General features: G+C 36.9%; 2 protein-coding genes across 2 annotated transcripts; one reads left to right on the forward strand and one right to left on the reverse strand.

Moving 5' to 3' along the window:
* Positions 1-6,410: 6,410 nt before the first annotated feature.
* On the reverse strand, positions 6,411-11,434 carry LOC120280303 (nuclear poly(A) polymerase 1). The gene is made up of 12 exons (XM_039287078.1): positions 10,682-11,434; positions 10,502-10,579; positions 10,313-10,420; positions 9,969-10,031; positions 9,710-9,871; positions 9,345-9,458; positions 9,158-9,220; positions 8,728-9,057; positions 8,171-8,335; positions 7,120-8,088; positions 6,774-6,847; positions 6,411-6,647 (listed from the first exon to the last, which is right to left on the reverse strand). The coding sequence occupies exons 1-12, from the start codon at positions 10,793-10,795 to the stop codon at positions 6,602-6,604; spliced, it is 2,286 nt and encodes a 761-aa protein (XP_039143012.1). The 5' UTR covers positions 10,796-11,434; the 3' UTR covers positions 6,411-6,601.
* Positions 11,435-18,132: 6,698 nt separating this feature from the next.
* On the forward strand, positions 18,133-20,544 carry LOC120280243 (ER membrane protein complex subunit 6-like). Its single transcript, XM_039287017.1, has 3 exons — positions 18,133-18,289; positions 18,387-18,582; positions 20,268-20,544. The coding sequence occupies exons 1-3, from the start codon at positions 18,183-18,185 to the stop codon at positions 20,316-20,318; spliced, it is 354 nt and encodes a 117-aa protein (XP_039142951.1). The 5' UTR covers positions 18,133-18,182; the 3' UTR covers positions 20,319-20,544.
* The last annotated feature ends 438 nt before the right edge of the window (positions 20,545-20,982 follow it).

The following is a 20,982-nucleotide window of genomic DNA, read 5'->3' on the forward strand; positions in this document are numbered from 1 at the left end:
AGACTTGACATTTCTTGAGGCAACCCCGGAATTTCTCTTTGCTCGCCCGCAGCAGCAATAGCAGCGGTTTGAGCTTCTTCTTCTTCCCTCAATTGTTCCTCCATGAGATAACTCTCCACTCTCAGCCTATCATACCTCAGAGGAGGTGATCCTTGTTGGCGTCTGGGTGGCATGTTAGCTAACTATCCATGTAAGTCGATCCCAATTGAAAAATCTCCAATCTTGCCTCTATTTAAAGGCAAGTTCTAGCAATGTAGGTCATGAAGTCTATAGCGCAATTTCGTGAGTAGGCAGTCCAAACTTTATTATGATGCGTCACACCACCACAGTCCTAAACACTCCTCGTCCAGGCACACATTCCAAGTGTTAGTGTAATCACATATCGAACAGGCTAAACGATAAGTTTACATGTCACACCTGTTCAAATTTATAACATTCATTGCTATTCACATATATTTTATTTTTTAAAATTATTCTATCTTAAAAAGTTAATATATTTATCAAATTTTATATTTGACTTTTTTTTAAATTGTTTTTCGTATTTATATATTTAATTGATGAGAAATAATTATTATTACCATTTATAAGAAAGTTATTATTGTAAATTTATAAGAAAGTTAATTTTATTGAGAAACAATTATTATTAGCATTAATTTATTTAAGTTATTATTTTATATTATAAATATCATAGCTTTTTTTAAAAATTATAATACATATTTATATATATGTAAGCCATTTAAAATCAAAATAATAATTGTTTGTAAATTACAAACGGATTTGTAATCTGTTTGTACATTAGTAACGGATTACAAATCCGTTTCTAATATTAGCAACGGAACATAATTCTATTGGTAAATTAGAAACGGAAAGACATTCCGTTGCTAAATTTATTTATTTTATTAATTTAAGAAATCATCAATTTTCTTAATTTTACTCATGAAATATTAATTTTCAATTATTAATTAAAATTTTAAAATGTAAAATTTTTATAGATATATTAACTCTTATTAGATATAATTTTTATAGATTATTATCTTCTTTTACAAGTATATCTTTTTAGGATAATAATTATTTGAGAGTTTTTTAAATGACATAGATATATAAAATAGACGAATAATTTTCTTAAAAGAATTAATATATATATAATTAAAATAAATACAATAAAAACTTACAATATAGAAATTTTCTAAATATACTAATTATTTCTAGGTAAAATGAATTTTAAAAATAAAAAATATATAATTGAAAAATAAAATTGCAAACGGCAAATATCCAATAGATGAAGGATTCGTTTGTAAAATTATCAATGGATGAAGGATTCGTTTGTAAATTTTTTTTTGGGAATAAATTATGTTACTTATATAAATCATAGAATATTAATTTGTAATTATTAACAATAAATTAAGAAAGTTAATTTTATTGTGAAACAATTAATTTGAAATATTAATTGAGAAAAAATTATAATTATCATTTATGAAAAAGTTATTATTATAAATTCATAAGAAAGTTAATTTTAGTGAGAAACAATTATTATTATCATTTATTTATTTATGTTATTATTTTATCTATCTTGATTTTATAAATATTATAGCTTTTTAAAACATTATTATACATATTTATAAATGTAAGTCATTTAAAAAAGTTCCAAATAATTTAAATATAAAAATATATATTTATAAAATCATAACATATACCAATACATATAATAGTATTTTTTTTTTATAATTTTCATGATTTATAATTAATATTGCATGATTTATAAATTCATAATTACAAAAATTTACTTTGAATCCCTAAACAGTCCCTGTACTTTTTCAAATTTACTCTTTTAATCCCTTTACTTTGAACTATGACACTTTGGTCTCTCTATAATTTTAATTTATCCATGTCAGTCCTTAAACCCTAAACCATCAAAAAGACTAGGGGACTGACATGACTCATTCAAATATAAGGACTAAAATGTTACAATTTAAAGTGAGGGATTAAAAGGGTGAGTTTGAAAAAGTAAAGAGTCTATTTAAACAATTATACCTTTAGTGAATAACCAAAATGGGTGAAAGTCACATATTGACACCTCCCCACTTTGTACCTTTGTACTTAGATCCATGTGGATCTCTAGATATCTTTTTGACCTCGCACATCTTCAATGGGGCTTCAAGAGAATCCAAAGCCATGTCCCCATTAATTGGTTCAACATGCACAAACAAATATGTGCTTGTCGTATAGGATGTTGTACAAACGGTAAAGATTGTCATTTAAATCTTGTAAGTAGTGTTACCATAGTAAAGGATATCAAAGGAGTGAAAGGGATACAGCCCCAACAAAATCAACTCAGTTGTATCAAGAACTTGTTTCTTTATGTTTAGATTGTAGAGGCTTCTATGGAAGTTGCAATAAAATTCCCCCTTAACGCTCAAAAAGTTATGAGGTGGGTTATCAAAGACGAATGCCACTGTAAATCTTTTGCCGGACAGATATAATAGATGCTACCAAAGTCCGAATTAACGCAATCTCGCGTCTTGTAATAAAGTACTATTAAATCTTGTTCATGTTTCTTCGGTTGTTATGATACATAGACTCTTCCCCCGTGTCTAGCCGACAGGGGTGGCAGAGTTAACATCCTTTGAGAGACTGCCCTCCCTAAAAGTGACAGTCCAACACAGTCCAGAGTTAACATCATTTGGCCTCGCAAAGAATTGAACCCGCGACCTACTCTTTGTCTCGCTCTTAAGGTGAGCGCCTGTCACCAAAGTGATTTTTTTTTTGTGAGAGACTGCCCTCCTTAAGACTGACAGCACAGTCCATGTATTATACAATATCCGCGGCATTCGTCCTCACAAAAGATTGAACCCGTGACCTACTCTTTGTCTCGCTCTTAATGCGAGCACCTCTCACTAAGTGATATTTTTTTTTTGTGAGTGACTGTCCTCCCTAAGAGTGATAGTTTAGCACAATCCAAGTATTGTACAGTATCCACGGCATTCACTTTTGCAAGGGAGCCCGTGACCTACTATCTGTATCTTAAGAGCAAGACAAAGAGTAGGTCGCGGGTTCGATCTCTTGAGATTACGTTTTTTGTGAGAGACTGCCCTCAGCGACAGTCCAACACAGCCCAGGTATAATACAGTATCTGCAGCATTTGCCCTCACAAGGGATTGAACCCGTGACCTATTCTTTGTCTCGCTCTTAAGGTGAGTGCCTCTCACCAAAGTGATTTTTTTTTTGTGAGAGACTGTCCTCCTTAAGACTGACAGTTCAGCACAGTCCACGTATTGTATAATATTCATGGTATTCACCCTCACATGGGATTGAACTGGCAACCTACTCTTTAGTTCTTTCTTAAGATGGATACTGTACAATACCAGGACTATGCTAAATTATCGTTCTTAGGAAGAGCAGTCTCTCACACATGTCTTCATCCAAAAATGGGTCGAATAGCCTAATGCTAAATGAATCATCACTATCCAGAGTTTCATCCAAATATCACCCCATGAAAAGAAATCCATGACTGGAAACCAAGAAAAAATCATTCTTGACCAAGTTGTCCAAAGATCTAGTTACTTTATTATCAACAATGCTAAAAAAGCCCCTCGATTTGATTGTATCTGATATTTCGTTGAATTCCATGACGGTGACCCGAGGGACTCTAGGGTTGATGGCTTCACACCGCTTTGTGCATATCATGAGCATCTGGAAAGAATCCTCTGCGCACAACTTCTTGTCCACCACCCTCAATGTCTTTAGGGTGCCCAATCCATTTGATCTCTTGCCATAGTAACTCAAATTTTGTTTCTGGGAGTGATCGAGATGAGTTTCCTCTCCGTCAATCACCTGCCTTATTTTAATATATATATATATAAGATAACTTGATCTGAAATACACGTGTGAACTCCAAGAGCCATTTTTTAAAAGAGGATATAACTTTTTTTCCTTGTATTACTTTGAAGCTTTCTAAACATTAATATGACATTTACTACACATGTCCCACACAGTTTTTTTTTTTTCATAAATCACTGAACTTTGGTCAAATATCATTTTGATCATTGAATTTTGATTTGTTTAGAAATACTCACTAAAGTTACTAATAATTTAAAAGGCATGTCACCTGATGGATTAGCATCTTCTTTAGCTAACATGGAGTCCGAAAAAAGCCTACTCACCCCGTATACCTTTACATGGTTTTAAATATATGCATATATATGTATATATATTCTTTTTTTTATCCAAACTCTCATGTATAAGTATATGCGTTCTGTAACCCTATATATATATATAGCATTTTTGTTAAGAGTTATATAATAATATATTTTTTTTCTTTCTTTTAGCCCAAGACTTGGATTGTGCATTAGGTTATACATCTACACTCATAACCAGTGATTTACTACCACTATTATTTTTGATAAATTTTGAATTATATATGGCTAAGTGTGGTTGGGCTACCAACCCTTTAATATTAATAAACACTTTGATATTCAAAACATATTAAACATTAAAAATGTATAGTGGAAACACATAAATATTTATATATAGACACGTAAGACATGCACGTGCTTAGCACATGCATTTACTTTTTATCTTCAAGTAACTGAACAAAATAGTCATGAAAATAAATTATGATGTTGATTTTAACACATGCAACAAGAAAAATGGGAATGTGCACTATTATAAGATACAAGTGTTGCTTTAAAATATGCCCATAATTTGGAAAAGCAATGGTTGATATTTATGTTTATGTTGAAATTTAATAATAAAAATAAAGAAAGAAAGAGATAAACTCTAAACATAAACTAACCATTCTTAACAATTACTGTCCTTAAAATACCACTAGTAAAGATAAAGAAGATGAGTAAGATCTAATGGATAGGGATTGAACACACAGGCTCCACTAATCTTGGAGAGTAGTAGTGGAGATGGGAATATGGATAAAGTCCTTAATTTGAGAGCCTAAGAATTTGTACTCTGTGCCACACTGTTTCTCCTCCTTTTCTTTGCTTCTCATTGAGCATTTGATTCATTTTATCTCCCTGCTTGGCCTTCCATTCCATGCAAGCTTTTGGCCAACTTGCATGGTCACCCATATCATTAATAATAGTACCATCTCTATAGATATAAAGCCATGCTTCTTGTCCACATGTTTTGATTCTTTTGCCTGATTCCCTTTAAAAAAAAATAATTATGATAACTAATTGATGTCATAAACATCAAATCATTTATTGCCATAATTAGCATATTTTTTTCAGCTTCCCATGAGATAGATGCTTTATCAACTCCAAACTTTCTATATATAGGAGGCTTTGGAGGACTCCCTTACCAACTCATAGTTTCAACTTTCAAGTTCTTTATGTTTTTCTTTGTGTTTTTTTAGTTTCACTAATTGTTTTCTTTGTGTTTAATTTTTATTATATTTTGCATGAATGAAGGCTAGTGTTGACAGAAGATAGAGAGCACTGAGGATGAAATGAAATGGTGCCTCTACATCTCATTCCTTTGTGCTCTCTATGCTTCTGTCATCACCTTCTACATCATATATAGTAATTAAGGTTAGTTGCATCCATTAATATATTATACCAGTTATAACAAACAGAGGAAGTAAATGGAAAATGCATTGATTTCTTGAGTTTTTTTCAATAGACATATTTCATATATATATATATTCTCCGTTACTGGTAAAATTCTAAGCCTTGTGTTCTATCTGTTAACATTGACAGACAATCACAATTCACAATCTACACATTCAAAAAAGGACTAGTAGTTTCTTTAGACTAACAGGTGAGCTTCTTTCAACAACCACCAGTTTAGTATTATTTTAACAACCAGTCATCCTTCACCTTGAAACACTCTTAATATAACAGCTTGTTAACTTCATCTCCAAACTACAAAGAACATAAGTCTACTCAATCTTAACGATGATGGGCCACCATAAACAACCACCACCTCCAGGCGGTCCTCCAGGGACTCCACCCCCACCCGGTCCCGTTGCTCCACCGCCTCCATCACCAGCTCCCCCGCCACCCGGTCATGGTCCCTATGCTCCACCACCACCAGCACCAGGTCCACCACCACCACCACCAGGTCCTCCGCCACCTGGTCCTAGTCCCTATGCTGCACCACCACCACCGGGTGCGTTTGCACCTCCTCCACCACCAGGTGCATTTGCACCGCCACCACCGGGTGCATTTGCACCTCCTCCACCACGTTGTTAGTCACCCAGATGCTAGTATGTGTTGTGTTTCTCATGGTTGTATGGAGTATATAGCTAGTGTGTAAGTCGTGCCTTGGTTGTGTTCTACTTAAATTTGGATGCTGCATGTACTGTGTGGATGCTTGAATACAAATAATGTATTGATAAAATAAGTTTTTATGAACTATCTATTAATTGTTTTAATACGAACTAAATAAAGCAAACAATGAGAACAATTGGTGATGAAAATGATCTGGCATTGATAACTCTTTACATTTCAGTATTAGACAAAAGATAACTGAAGTCCAGGACAAACATAGTTCCTCATATTGAGCATCTGACAGATCCTCAGTACAATTAACTCCGCAGTATTTTACAGGGGTATTTTGCTAACAACATGGTTGAAACTTTCTCATTGAATCAGGCAGTCTTTCCAGTTGCTTTCACTGATGACGAAAGGCTTATCCTGCCACAAGCATTGTAACACAAAAATGAAAAATGTGTCACCAGCACCAGAATTCAAGAATTCAAAGACAGTAAATTTAATGGATGCAGTTAAGATATGTCGACAAAGAAAAGAAATGGATTTTACCTGATAAGAGGCTTGCGCTGAGTGTTTGATGCCGACGCAGGGGCACTAGAAGAGATGGCAGACAACTCCATAGGCTTCATTTTTTTTAAACAGACACAATCAGTAACTATTTATTTACTGAAAAATTAATCACTAGGAAATGATAAACAAGAGTAACTTAAAAGATAATTTCCAACCACAAATGCAAACTCAAGCAACCGATAAATTATATTATGCTAGCAATACTCCCTGTCAAATTAATTTTTGAAGCAATAGCACTGTCTACCAAAGATAGATGTGAATAAACCACAGCAGATGTTGATTAAGTTCATAATAGAAATGGTACTCAATATAGTAGAAATCAAACCTCGAGTTCTTCAATGCCTATGATACTTTTATCATCATTGTGAATGGTTCCAGCTATTGCTATCTCTTTTACTGCAGACAGTTCAACAGAATTACTGTTTAAACCAGCTTCAAACTTCTGTGCAGGCACCTGCATGTTATAGTCTTCTAACTCATCTATTTCTTCGGGTAAAGATGCTGGGTTGGTAGGTGAACCGTTGGTTATCTTTTTTATTGCAAGTGCTTCATCTTCTTTAGAGGAAGCATTTGCCACAGCTTCTGGTGATTTAACAGCCATGTGCTCTGTTTCCTTCAGTTCTACAGCCAACCGTTTCGAATCTATTGGACTACAATCACTCTGAACAGCCTCCAGCTTTCTCTTCTTTGATTCAATGGCTGCCTCTGAAAGCCCAGTTCCAGATTCTGCAAGTCCATCAACCGGTTTCATTGCCAAATGTTCAGCTTCCTTGTCAGAGAAAGTACCACATGCAGGCACAGGAGGAATATGCTTTTCAGACCCCTCAGGTACTTGAACACTACCTGAAGGATCAGTAACCAAGGCCATTCTATTGATAGATTCATCCATAATAACTGCAGTTTTATCACCATTACTTAGAGCTGCCACACCCACTTTACCTGCCTGAGCCAAGCTCTGGCTCTTGGTTTTTGCAGGAGGTTGCCCATCTGCAGCTGCTGGTTTAGCAGGGCGAGAAGGCCGAACTCCACCAGGGAACACAAAAAGTGGAACATTTCTCCGTTTTATGTGATGAACTTGAATCACCATCCCAGTTTTCCACAAAGTATACATACCAACAGTGAGCTTGAATTCCTCCACTGTTGCTCTTATATCAAATTGTTCACCTTCATGAGATGGCACACCCTGTTTCCTTTGCAGACCCATGAAGTATGAGCACTGAAAAAGTTTGGTTTTGTCACAGAAATCACCAGGATGAGGATGACATTGAAGCATGCCAAAGGTATCCCTCTCAATCTGGCTTGTAATCAGAGAATATCAGAACAAGGTGTGAGTTACTCATTAAACAAAATCAACAATGATTATAAGGTCATCTCACCTTTAATGTGAGGGTGCGCAGTCGGGATTCTACCCAGCCTTTCCATTTCCTAAGGTCATCTTCATTTTCTGCAGCAATGTCAATCTCCAGATAATTCTTGTAAGCTTCAAAGAAAGGGTAAGGCTCACATAGAGTATTCCAGTCAGCTTTATTAACCTCCATAGCCTATAGGAAATAACCCAAATTAGGGGGAACCATACAAAGATGCATGATACTAAGACCAAGGGGGCAAGATAGCATTTAGTCATGATTACAAGGTTTCCACGCAGAATGTGATTGCGTACTGAGGATGACCAGTAAGCCACATGAGGAAAAGAAACACCATAAAAATCTTACAAATCATATGAGTTAAGTCAGCAAAAAGAATTCACATTAAATAATTTTGTTTTCCATCTTTGAAGCTCCCCAAACAAAATAACCAATGAATAATAGAATAGCCTGTGTTCAAATTTTCCATGATTGATTCTTTGAGCTGCATAACTTTCATACTCAATGAACTATTCTAAGACTAATTCACACAGTATCAAAATGCACAATTACAAAAATGCAAACTGTACCTCACATACTTCATGCCCCCGCTTAAATTCTTCCGTCATCACGCGTAGTGTACTTGATGATACATTGTAGCTAGAATTCATGCAAGGATATGCAGGTGTTATTATAGGCATTTGATGATGTCGATCTCTTGGATTCCTTCTTGGATCCCAAACAGGAAGACCAAGAGACCCCTCTTCAATGTTACATAACATTACAGGATTTGGCCATCGCCACTGGGTAAAAACCCTGAAAAAGCGAGATACCAACATACTTGGCAGTGCATTTGGGTATAACTGGCATATACGAGCAACAAGCAATGCCCAGTTAATACCGCCAAGAAACCCCGCAACCTGGACATAATGTGGAAATATGTCATACAGAAGTAAAAGAAAAAATCATGCATACATAAAAAAACTCAATGGAACTCTTTCAAAACAGGAATCTTATTACATTTGAATAAATGCCACGGCGTTTTGCCCAAAGTCTCATGCATCTCAGTGTTGTGCGAAAACTCTGGATTCAAACAAAATTGAAAACCAGTGAGACCACATGAAAGGTGCACAAAGTGCATATGCATTTAGAAATCATGATCAGAATAATTGCAAATGAGACAGGTATAAAAAATGATAATGAGGACCTGAATGTTTGGCACCAATCTTAAAATTTGATCAGTAACCCTGCAACCATTCAAACTGCGAACAGTTTGTTCATCAGCATTCTGTAATATAGAGTCTACCGAGATATCTAAGTCCTGAAACAAAGAAGGAATGAATGAGAAGATTAGGTCCTAAAAGTAGCAGCATATATAAAAAAATGCAGAAGTAAAGACAGCCATACAACATCAGTAGACACCTCATCAAGTAACATGAGCCAATTGGACCAATCGTGTTAAAAGGATATAAATTTCAGTTATGCTAACCAACTAGCATATTGCAGCATGGATATTATTAACAGCACATAAAAATTTGCATGACATACACACTTGGTAGCAACAAAACTTACTTCAGGAATGACCCAAAGTGAAAGCCTTGCATAAAGAAGATCTATGGAGACACCATTAAACTTGAAGCCCATAACAGGTACGTGCGCATCAGGCACAGGATGCAGTTCTGAAACTTCTGGCATCTCTGCTAACATATTATGAAGTTCCACAAAAAAGTCTTCCTGTATAAGGTGGCAAGGTATCTTAGCCTTCGCTGAACACTATAAATATTAATAAGAGCATTATTAACTTATGCAGTAACAGAACATAGGTTCAGACCTCTCTAGTTGCATGTTTAGGTCCCACACACAATGTATCTATATCTGCACCAGGTCCATGCACCTACAGTAGAGATGAAATGTATTCCTCCCATCAGAAACCTTCCATTCATAGCCATAAGCCCTAAACTTTTAATGTTTCAGAAATTACCACTACAACAACTCTGTAAAACATTAACAATTAGAACAACATATCATATAAAACAAGCAAGATTTAGTTGTAAAATTTTCATCTTTCCAGATGGCCGAGAATAATTGTCAATAAAAACAACAGTAAGGGATTCTACTGTTTAGTTGCTTCATTACTACAAAAATTTTAAACCAGATTGCGTCTAACATCAGTACCCCAAGACGATAGGAACCAAAAGTAAAGATCTTGGCATTAGCCTCTTGAACAAACTGCTCACTGAATCCTCTGGCCCTGCTAACGTTCTTGATCCAAACTTTCACAATCTGTTTGGTTTACAAAATGTAACATATAAACAAGTATGAAGACCAAAAAAAGGGTCAAAGGAGATATCAAGCAAGACTGACTTGGTCCAATCTCCCCAGAACTTCTTCTCTAGAAACAGCTTCTTCCTGGCTCTCATACAATCCAGCATCCGAAAGAAACTGATCAGCAAGCAACCCAATTTCAACGTCACAACCATATAAATAACCAATTAATTCAGCGCATCAAACAGAATTCAATCACAAAGAGCAAAAAGATGCAACCTTTTCGAGTTCCTGGGTCTTCAAAACATCAACTTCAGAAGGCCCGCTCCAAGAGATTGGCTCAGTGACGCCAAGGTACCCGTTGGTCTTCTTCACCAATCCAGAGCTCCCCATCAATATAATTTTCTCCCAAAATCTCTCAAAAACAAAATTTCTTTTTTGTTCTCCCAATCAATGTAAAGATATATATTTTTCTTAATCTCGGCTTATAGAGAAAAAAAATTAAAGCTTTTCATGGTACAAAAATCACTAGAAAAACATCAAATACAGGGAGAAGAAAAAAATGGGGGAAATAATCACTAGAGCACTGTCAAAAATCAAAAGAATAATAAAATTCCATTAGTGGCGCTTCTTTTTTTCTTTCTTTTTTTGTTTCTTTTTTTTTCTTTTTCTTTACAGGGGATCAAACCCAAACCCTAGAAACAATAACTTTCCACAAATCACCAACAGAGAAAGGATTACAACCCTAAATATCCATCTAACCCCAAAATCATAACTTTGGATCACCAATCGGAGAGGAAAAACAGCAACTTTCAAAGCACCGGAAGCGATTCACGACCCCGAGGCCTTCAGTCCCGCATCTCCGCTTGCCTTCTTCGATTCGAAGAGCTCTCCCAATCCAAGATCCTTCTCGTGCTCACCGATTCGAAGGGATGATGAAACCCTAGCGTCTCGATCGCTGGCAACCGCCGGGAAAACGATCTCCACCGCCAATCTCTGCTCTATTCTAACCTATCGCGAGGCCCTTCTGGGAATATATTTGGCTTCGAACGGGATATTTTGGGAATTCTTTTACAGATAAACCCCTAAAAAAGTACATAATTATGAATTATTTTTTTATGAAATCATATTTTCATTTTCACCCCTATATAAAAACTAATGATAAATTATAGTGGAAATTGTCAAAAAAAACCCTACAACTTTGCCAAATTGTCAAACAAACCCCCATAGTTTCGGAATACCCAAAAACCCCTTCCTTTTCAACTCCATGATTTTGAAACCCCCAAAGACGTAACGGCATTAAACTGAGTGTATTTAAAAATTTTATGGACTGAAAAATGCCCTCTGACGGGAAGTCGTAGCTGCACCCATTTCGGCGTGTGAGAGGAAGTGGGTGGGTTTTTTTCTTAGGCATTACAAACTGCTTGTCTTATCTCAACTCGCGACTCCAGCTCAACTCGCGTCTCCAGCTCTTCTCTTCCCACCCCAGACTCTTCCCTTTCCACCGTGTCTCGAAGAAGAAGTCCCTGCAAGTATTCGAGCATTTCGTCACTTTGCGTCTAAGGTATTCATTATGGTTTTTTGTTAACTATTCATTACTGAAGAGACATTTTTTTCGGTTTTTTGGTTTGTGATTTTTGTTTTTGTTGGAAGACATCAAGCTTTCGTGGGGATTAATCAGTGGGGTTTTTGTTAGTCCGCAGGGAGATGTCTCGGCTAGGGTTTTTTTGTTTTTGTTTTACATTTTCGCTGCAGTATACGATCGAAAATGGTTTTTCCGATTGTTGTGCTTTTGTGTAATGTTTATAATCTACGCTTTACCCTTTCAGCTGATATGGTTGCGATTGTAAAAAAATGAGGTCTCCGCTTTAAAACAATGAGCTTTTACCGCTTTAAGTTAGTTCGTCTCCGCTTTAATTATTTGTATCTCGCTTTAATAGTATACGCCATCGCTTAAAAAAATGATATCGATGTTTAAGAACCGAGTGTTTACCGCTTAACAAATTACATTTCCGCTTAACAATGTGTCTGCTATTGTCGCAGGCTTGTGATTACGGGCGGTCAATCTAGTTAACGGGCGATGCTACTTGACACCCTAGAGTGGAGACCGTGGGTCGAATTGAAAGTTCACATGATCCCTCGACATCGGGAGATCATCCGAAGGGACACCGCTCACGAGATTTCATCGAGTTGGAAGTCAGTATACCAAGAGCGGGCCCTTCTCGACTCTCTCTGCGTAGATACGATAACCGCACTAATAAATTCGAGGATCGGGAAAGCATGTCGACTTTCGAGCCCTCGAAGATGTGGCAATCGTTCTCGCTCGCGTTGCGATGGGGAGGCGATCGTGTTTCGAAGAAGAAAACACGGTCGACTTTCAAGAGAGGTATTTATAGAAGACGTACGAGAGCAGCAGAGACTCCATCGGAGCACTCTTCAAAGAACTCGTTGGACGAGAGGGAGAAGAGGAGAATTTTGCCAAACCATCGATGGTGTCATCTCCCCGGTACAATCCTCTTCCCAAATACCTCCCGCTCGGTTCCCTAATCGGATCGCTGATTATGTCGATGATCTACCGGAATGGGGCGCTACGCACGTGGCGCAAACGACGCACAAGTGGCTTATGGAGGACATACCACGAGCCGCTACCCGAGTGCAATCTAGATGCGCGGGGAAGAAGACCAACACCGGGTATGTTAAGGGTCTGCAGTGAGCGCTTAACATCCGGTTTTACTGAGTGACCGGAACCGGAAAGAAAGTCCGCTTTCTGCGAAGATCCCAAGGATCGCTGCTACGGTGAAAAATACTTTACCGAAGCAAGCGACGATAGAGACGAGTTTGTCATCTCTCGAAGGAAAAGAGGTAATAATTCAAAAAAATATTTTTGTTTAACTCGTAGACGTTAACGCTTTAACCATATCATTTACCGCTTTAACTTTATTCATCTATCGCTTTAACATTATAACTTACCGCTTTAACTTTGTTCAACTACCGCTTTAAACTTTTTAGTTTAATGTTTAATTTGTTTGTTTCATCGCTTTAACACAATAGGTTATAACGCTTTAAATATACGAAAGTTACATGTGTAAATATAGTTTTAATTGTTTAAACTAAATAATTTCGCTAAGATTGTTTGCTTTTTCACATGCTAGTTTCTCGAGATGGTTCCGCGAATCGTCGATGAAGAAGTATTTGTTCGGGCCAACCGTCGGTCGGATGCTATTGCTCCGGAACCGCTTGCTCAAAGGCAAGATGAGAGGGCAACCTCTTCCTGCGCTACTGGGACGCCGCTCTCCCGCTTCGAGCCAAAACGCATTCGTCGAGGCCGAGAAGCCCCTACCCCACCCCGCCCGACCGTGGCTTCCCCGACCGTGTCAGCCCTCGAACGTGGCGGCCTCACGCCCAGACTAGGGCGAGGATGTCATCGCAACTCTCATGCAGCTTGCCGATTTTGATGACCGAGTTCCCTCGACTGTCGCTCGGGTGGAGGCATTGGAAGGCCGGTCACAGTCACAATCGACTGCGCCTTCCCTTCAAACAAATGAAGCACCCGGGACGGATACGCCGTCGGAGTTCGACGACGAGGACATCATCGGGGTGGCCCTTCAAAGACGGCCTCATTCGAAGAAGCTTGCAAAAAAGAGGAAAACAATAATGCCTCCGTCTCCACCCGTGCCGACTGACGATGAAATAATAGCAGCACCATCGGCAGCAGCACCATCGGCGGCTGATGTTGTTAACGTTGATGACATGCCCATCACGGTGGAGGAGATTGAAGATGGCGCTGAGTTTGCCGTGGTGGAAAAGATCGTCGACTCTGTTGTTGACGACATCATGCATACGGTGGAACCGGCGCTGACAGATGCGGCATCAAAGATGGACACAATACATGAAGAAGAACAACCGGACAACGCTGTGTCTCCCATCGATGCTCGCCGCTGGAACTCACGGTTGAGAAGGTCGCTGAGTCTATCCTCAACGAGCGGAATTCACGGTGGAACCAACGGTCGACCGCTGCCGCATCGAGGCGCATACAATCCCACAAGAACAAGAAGCATGTAAGGAAGTGTCTCCCGCTGATGCTCGTCGTCGTGCCCCCATTAAAGGAAGCCAATAAAAAAGTAGAAGAACTTCGGAAAGTCTTCATTCCGAAGAAAAAAAATACGTTGGCCAATCGCGCCTCAATAAGTACGAGCAGGAGTTGATAAGGATCTTCCTCAACCGCCTCTATGGACAAGTAAGTTTGAAGTTTTTTTATGATATTGTTTAAAACTGCTTTTTAGTTACTGCTTTAAGTAGGAGCGTTAACGCTTTAAAAATTTACTGGATAACATTTAACTTATAAGTGATACCCTTTTAAATATTACCGCTACCGCTTTAAACATTCAATATAGAATTTAAAGTTTATACTTTAACGCTTTAATTTTTATACTTACAACATTGTTTACATGTCTTTGTTCCGCTCAACCACAGAGACCGTCGTGTGGAAGAAACGACTCGTCAGACCACACGGGCCAATCTATTCGACCTGCTCGAGGGGAAGGAGATGGTCACAGACGATGTGATGGACGCATTCGTATGTATCTTGCAAAAGACGATGAGCGTAGTGCCATATCGTTATAAGAGGCGCGCTCCATCACACGCGCCATCGGCCTTGTTCATGTCAAAGCGAGGCGACGACGCACATGAATCCACGATGGCTATGATTGGAGATGCCGCGCGAACTTGCATGAAGTGGACATCGTCATCCTCCCGATAATTATGAGTGGGCACTTCCATGTCAGTCGTCCTCGACAATGAAAAAAACAAGAATACGTGCATTATTCTTCATGCCAAAGCGAAGAATACGATAAAAACGCGCTAGAAATGGTAAGTGCTTTAATAATTTGTGTTTGTGTAATAGTGTTCGGTAAATAATCGACATTCTAATATGAACTTGTATATCTCGACAGTGAACCTATTCGACCTCCCAGATCGACATGGAGTTAGGGCGAGTCGGCGATCGCAAAGTACCCGCTTGTTCACGACAATCGAAGCCCCACGACGTAAAAAAAGGAAGTGTCGATCGCAGCTGTCTATGTCATGCGGTTTATCAAGCGCTACTCACGGTGAGAAGCTACGGGTACATGCAGACCGACGTCCCTTATCTGCGATTAAGGTATGTTTCCCGCATACTTAGGGAGGGGAGGGCGCTGCATCACGACCCGGAGGGAGTCTTGCAAGCGGGTTCTTAGTCATTCTTTTTTTATATTTGTATACACGATTCTTTCTTTAATAATCCAGATTCATTGTTTAACATACACTTTCGGTGTTTAAGTATATAGTTCATTGTGTAAATATCAATGTAATTGTTTAAACTCCGCTTTTCATCTGTAAAAACGAACCCGAGGGGAGTGTACGTAAGCGGGGTCATAGTCATCAGTATAGGTGTAATAGTTTCAAATGTAAACCAGCTTTTAAATTGATTCATTTTTCGAAGAACATGACAAATTTTTGTCAATGTAAATGTACATGTATCTAAATTCAATTAAATTCATTCTGCTTTCGCTTTTGAGGTTCCGTTCTTGTTGGATGATATTGTAGTCAGCGAGGTACATTATCGGGTAGGGTTCTGTTTCATTTTCATTTTCATTATCGGCTAATATCAACATTCATTTTTAATCAGTATAATGATAACTTTTGCCCTTTAACTTTCGCTTTTCTCTGCTTTAAGTTTAGGTTTCTCTGCTTTAAATTTAATATTTTCTGCTTTAAAAATATCCTTATTATTTAATAATATCAATGTAATTACAACAAAAATATACTTAATATTTTCTGTTTAAAATATCCTTATTACAATAATAATAAGAAGTATATACACAATGCCTAGTCGGCAACAGATTCATTCCACGATCTGCGATTGTGACCAAACGCGTGCAATGGCTACAACGCAACTTGCGGACCTCGGACGCCACGACTCGATCCTCTTTCGCCTAGGACACCCGAGTTGCCTTCTCGTCACAAAGGTCGCAAACGTAGTTCGTGATTTTTCATCCATCGACTGTCATTGTCCGGTATGGGGAATATAGCTTCCTTATACGCCATTTTTTTGAAGTCGAAGCTTCGCTCCACGATCACCCGTGTTTCTCGCTCTTCAGAATTTGAAGTCAAAATTCCTTTTGATCGCAAAAATTCGTAAGTGCGTCTCGAAATGTTCAACGCCTTCAAAACATTGTCCAATATCCAACGACAACACTTCGACTTGATCGGATGAGGAAGGAAGGCACGCCACACCCTCGGGGCTCGCCATGATGTGGAACGAAGCGTTGCAGATTCGAATTCCCCGCCAACACTTTTAGTTTAAACGAACACGATCAATATTTAAACAGAGACACAAAAATATTTAAACGATAAACATAAATCTTAAACGTTAAAACAAAAAAAGTTAAATAATAAGTTAATAAGTTAATCGGAGACAATAGTGTTTAAATGGAAACTTGATAAATGTAAACAGATGACGAGGGATAATAAACAATAATTAACTTCTACAACTATATAAACATAAAGCGAGAAGAAACTTACAACGAGAAGAACTCGCTTTTCGATGAGGATACGATGCCACATCATCCGTCCCCAACAACAAGATCAACAATGAACATTTGAAGATGGAGTGCACGTGACACATGCTACTGGAAGTCAACCTCGCTTTTATATGAGACATACCATTTTATGTCCATCGAGTGTGATAAACTTCACCCTCGACACGGGAAATATCGAGACCCCATCGCTCACATATTTCACCTAACATCGATTCCCCAAGAAGTCGTGCAGTGAACATTAGCACTCATCCCTCCCCGTAGTATCTAAGCAATAGCACAAAAACTCTCCATAATTTAATCTGAAGAGCTAAAAATTGATACACCAAATGAGAAGAAAGAAAAAGAAGAAGAAGAACAAGAACAAGAACAAGAAGAACAAGATATGAGCCTTCTAAACTTTGTTTTGAGAAAAAGCAAGCAGGAGGCAAAAAATTGAAAAAAACTATGCATAAAGAAAGTTATGATTGGGCGCCTATTTTTTTCCCACCTTTGCAAGGGCAAAAAGGAATTTCATATCGTGGACCCACTTCAACTTACCGTGCGGGGGTTAAAAAGGAATGTAAAATATAACGGAGGGCTGTCCGGGGTGTGCAAAAGTTGGAGGGGGTTTTTGGGAAGTTTTGAAAATTACGAGGGGTGAACAGTAATTTTCCCTAAATTATATATTATGATAAAACAATTTTTTTTAAAATAAATTAAAATTTGTATTTAAAATTTGTATTTTTTTAACCTAAAATCGATGTATAAACTCTTCTTTATTATTAGAAATTTCAATCTTATCAATTAAATCAATATATCAAATTATCATTTTGATATAAGTATGAGCAATGACAAAATCTTTACTTCTTATACTTCTAGAATTGACCGAATTTTTTTTTTAAAAAAAGAGCAAATTTATTTATTTATTTTCTTTTTAATAAAATAAAAAATATTTTTATTCTCGATATTATTTGGTGCACAAGGCCTACTACAGAAGTTAAGTGTCAGCAATTTAACCAAAAAACCTAACAAGAGTTTCAAATTGCAAGAAGTTGAAGGACAAAATAAAAGCAATCTTAGAGGGGTATATAAGAAAATTTCCACCGGATGCGGATCTTAGAAGGATCCGCTAACTCTCTCGGATTCAACAATTCGGATCTTATAAGGATCCAATAAGAACCTCGTCTTCTCAGAAGCTCGAGATCGAGAGAGAGAGAGAAGCCATGGCGGTGCGCGATGATCCGAGATCTTCAGAGAAGAAGCAGAGCGATGATCTTCAGACCTTCAACGCCGAGAACCTCCAGAGCAACATGAGGTCAATCTACTACAGGTCCATCTCGCCATTGTTTGGTTTCTTTCGATGTAATTGATGCTTGGTTTCTTTGATCTGTGAATTTTGATGGTTTTTCTATTGTTTTTCTTTGTAGCCGGACCTTTTTATCCATTGTTGGTGGTGTGGTTTCTGGGATCTTCGGGTTTACAGGTCTGATGGGTTTTGTGTTCTACTTTGTGGTAATGGCCCTAGCGTCTCTAGGGTTTGCGGCCAAGGCGAAGTTCTCTCCTTGTGCGTACTTTGATTCTTGGAGCAGGATTGTTGCTGATGGGTTTCTGGGTGGACTCTTGGTATGTAGATCATCTTGTTTTTAGCAAATCATTAATTGATGAATATTATAATGAATTGTAATTTTGTTGGCTGAGAACTCATTGTTTAGATTGGGGAAAAAATTCTTTTTTTTTTTTTAATGAAAAGAATATTGAATTGTAGTTGTTTTACTTAAGAATCTACTGCTTTAGGATTTGTTTGGATAGGGAGCAAATAGATGTGAGATTGAAGAAAGGAAGTGTATGGATGAATGAAGAAAATAAGATGGATTAGTATGTGGAACAATTAGAAAAATTTCTTGGTTAAGAATCTTGTTTTTAGGATGTGTTTAGGTTTAGGGAAAACAGAGGAGCAAGTGGAGAAGAAAGTGAAAGTTGTCTTCTTTGTGTTTTGATTGAATGAAGTAAAGAAGAGGGATAAGCATATGGATTACTATTTTCTGATCAAAAGAATATTGAACAGTAATTGCATTGGTTGAGAATTCCATGCTTTTGGATGTGTTTGGATTGGGGGCAAATAGGAAATTTAAAGAAAGGAAAGTGAAAACTTGTTTAGGTTGGGAGGAGTGGAGGAGAAAGAAGATAATGGAAGTAGAAAGTTGAATTTTTTATGCTAGGTTAAATGAGGAAAATAAGAGGAATAAATGAATGAAAGAACAACTTTTGAATTGTAACTATATTGGTTAAGAGTCTCCTGCTTTAGGATGTGGTTGCATTGGTGGCAAATAGAGGACAAATTAAAGAAAGTAAGTTGTTTCCTTCTCATTGGTTGATTGGGAAGGAAAAGTATGATCAAATTCTTTTGTTCTCTATATCTCTCCATGATGAAACATAACTTAGTGGAAGTTAGTTCTATGCAAAACAATTATAAGTTTACACTAGAGGAAAAAAAAAGTTGTGCTCATTTTTTGTCTTATGCAAAGGATATTGTTACTTGCTTGCTAAATATAGTTCATGTATGTTTGCAAAACGAAATTGTTAAGCATTCTTTAAATTTTAATGGTTGTATGAAAAGCATGAAATTATTTGTTTAGAATCTTTTGATATTGTTGGGAATTTTTATTTTTTTTTTGAAGAACCTCTCCAAATAGAGAAGCTATTTATTAATTGGGATGCTTCTTAATTAGTTTAAACTGAAGAAAAAAAAAACCAGCTGAGCCAATTCAATTTGGTTCTGTGACTTCTGTTAGTTCAATTTAGATCAGTACAGTTTAGAAGAATTTTAGCACCTGTTGCTTAGAATAGAAAAGTTTGATTCGTAGATGCTAGATTCTTATGCATATCTTGTTGAATTGTTGAAAGGATAAATTGTTTAGTGCCTGCAATATTTTTGTCTCAGAAATATTATGAATTAGGGCATTGGTAATATTGGTACATATCAAAGGAATTCCGTAACTTCTCTGACATTGAAGTTTACTGTTTCCCACTTGAATATTTGATCTTCAATTTGCTTTTTGTCTCAGAAACATTATGAATTACGGCATTAATAGTATTGGTATATAATGGTTATGACAGGAACTCAGTAGCTCCTTTGACATTGAATTTTTCTTGTTTCTCACTTAAATATTTGATCTTCAATTGCCAATATCGATCTTACTTGGTTTTTGTCATTGATTTAGATATTTTTTGCGATTTATGCTCAGAATTTCGAACCTATCCTTGCTCTAACTTAAATTTTCTTTTTGATCATTTTTTCTTTTGGGCAGTCCTTTGTGCTGTTCTGGACATTTGCTTATGATTTGGTGCATATATTCTAAGCAAGCTTCTCAGAGGGTGTTAAAACATTGGAGTAGCTTAATGAAGCACAAAATCCACAGAGACACACAATTGAAATTCCTGCAATGACGTTATTATTATATTCATTTTGGTTTCTAATTTATAATTTTACCAAATTTGTCTAGAAATAATAGATATTAACTGGGCTATTGTTCTACTTAAACCTTGATCGCAGGAAAATTTTGTTTGATTTTTTTTGACAATTTATACCATACATGCAATTTTTTTAAGCTAGGCAAGACAATCAGCATAAATTATTATTAAATAAATGTTTGTATAAATTTCGTTTCTAAAACACAAATTAGAACAGACATTATCTTGAAAGTTAATAGAGAATCTTTTGCCATGGTCTCATATTAACCACAACACTTTCAAGGTCAAATAAAACACAATAGTACCCAAAATACTGGGCAGAGGACTAATTTATGAGTCACAAGACCTAACAATGAGAGAGAATAATACATTGGCACTAAGAAAAACACCACCACCTTCTTAAATAGCTATTTAATTGGGGAATAAGGAGGCAGGCTTAAAAAAGTTTTTTCAAATATTTTCATTTCATTTTAACTGACTAAAATTTGATTTAATTAATATTAATAATAAAAAAAATCTTTTAAAATAAATTATTAAATATATTTATTTAAA

Source organism: Dioscorea cayenensis, chromosome 17 (genome assembly GCF_009730915.1).
Source record: "Dioscorea cayenensis subsp. rotundata cultivar TDr96_F1 chromosome 17, TDr96_F1_v2_PseudoChromosome.rev07_lg8_w22 25.fasta, whole genome shotgun sequence".
Classification (NCBI taxonomy): domain Eukaryota; kingdom Viridiplantae; phylum Streptophyta; class Magnoliopsida; order Dioscoreales; family Dioscoreaceae; genus Dioscorea; species Dioscorea cayenensis.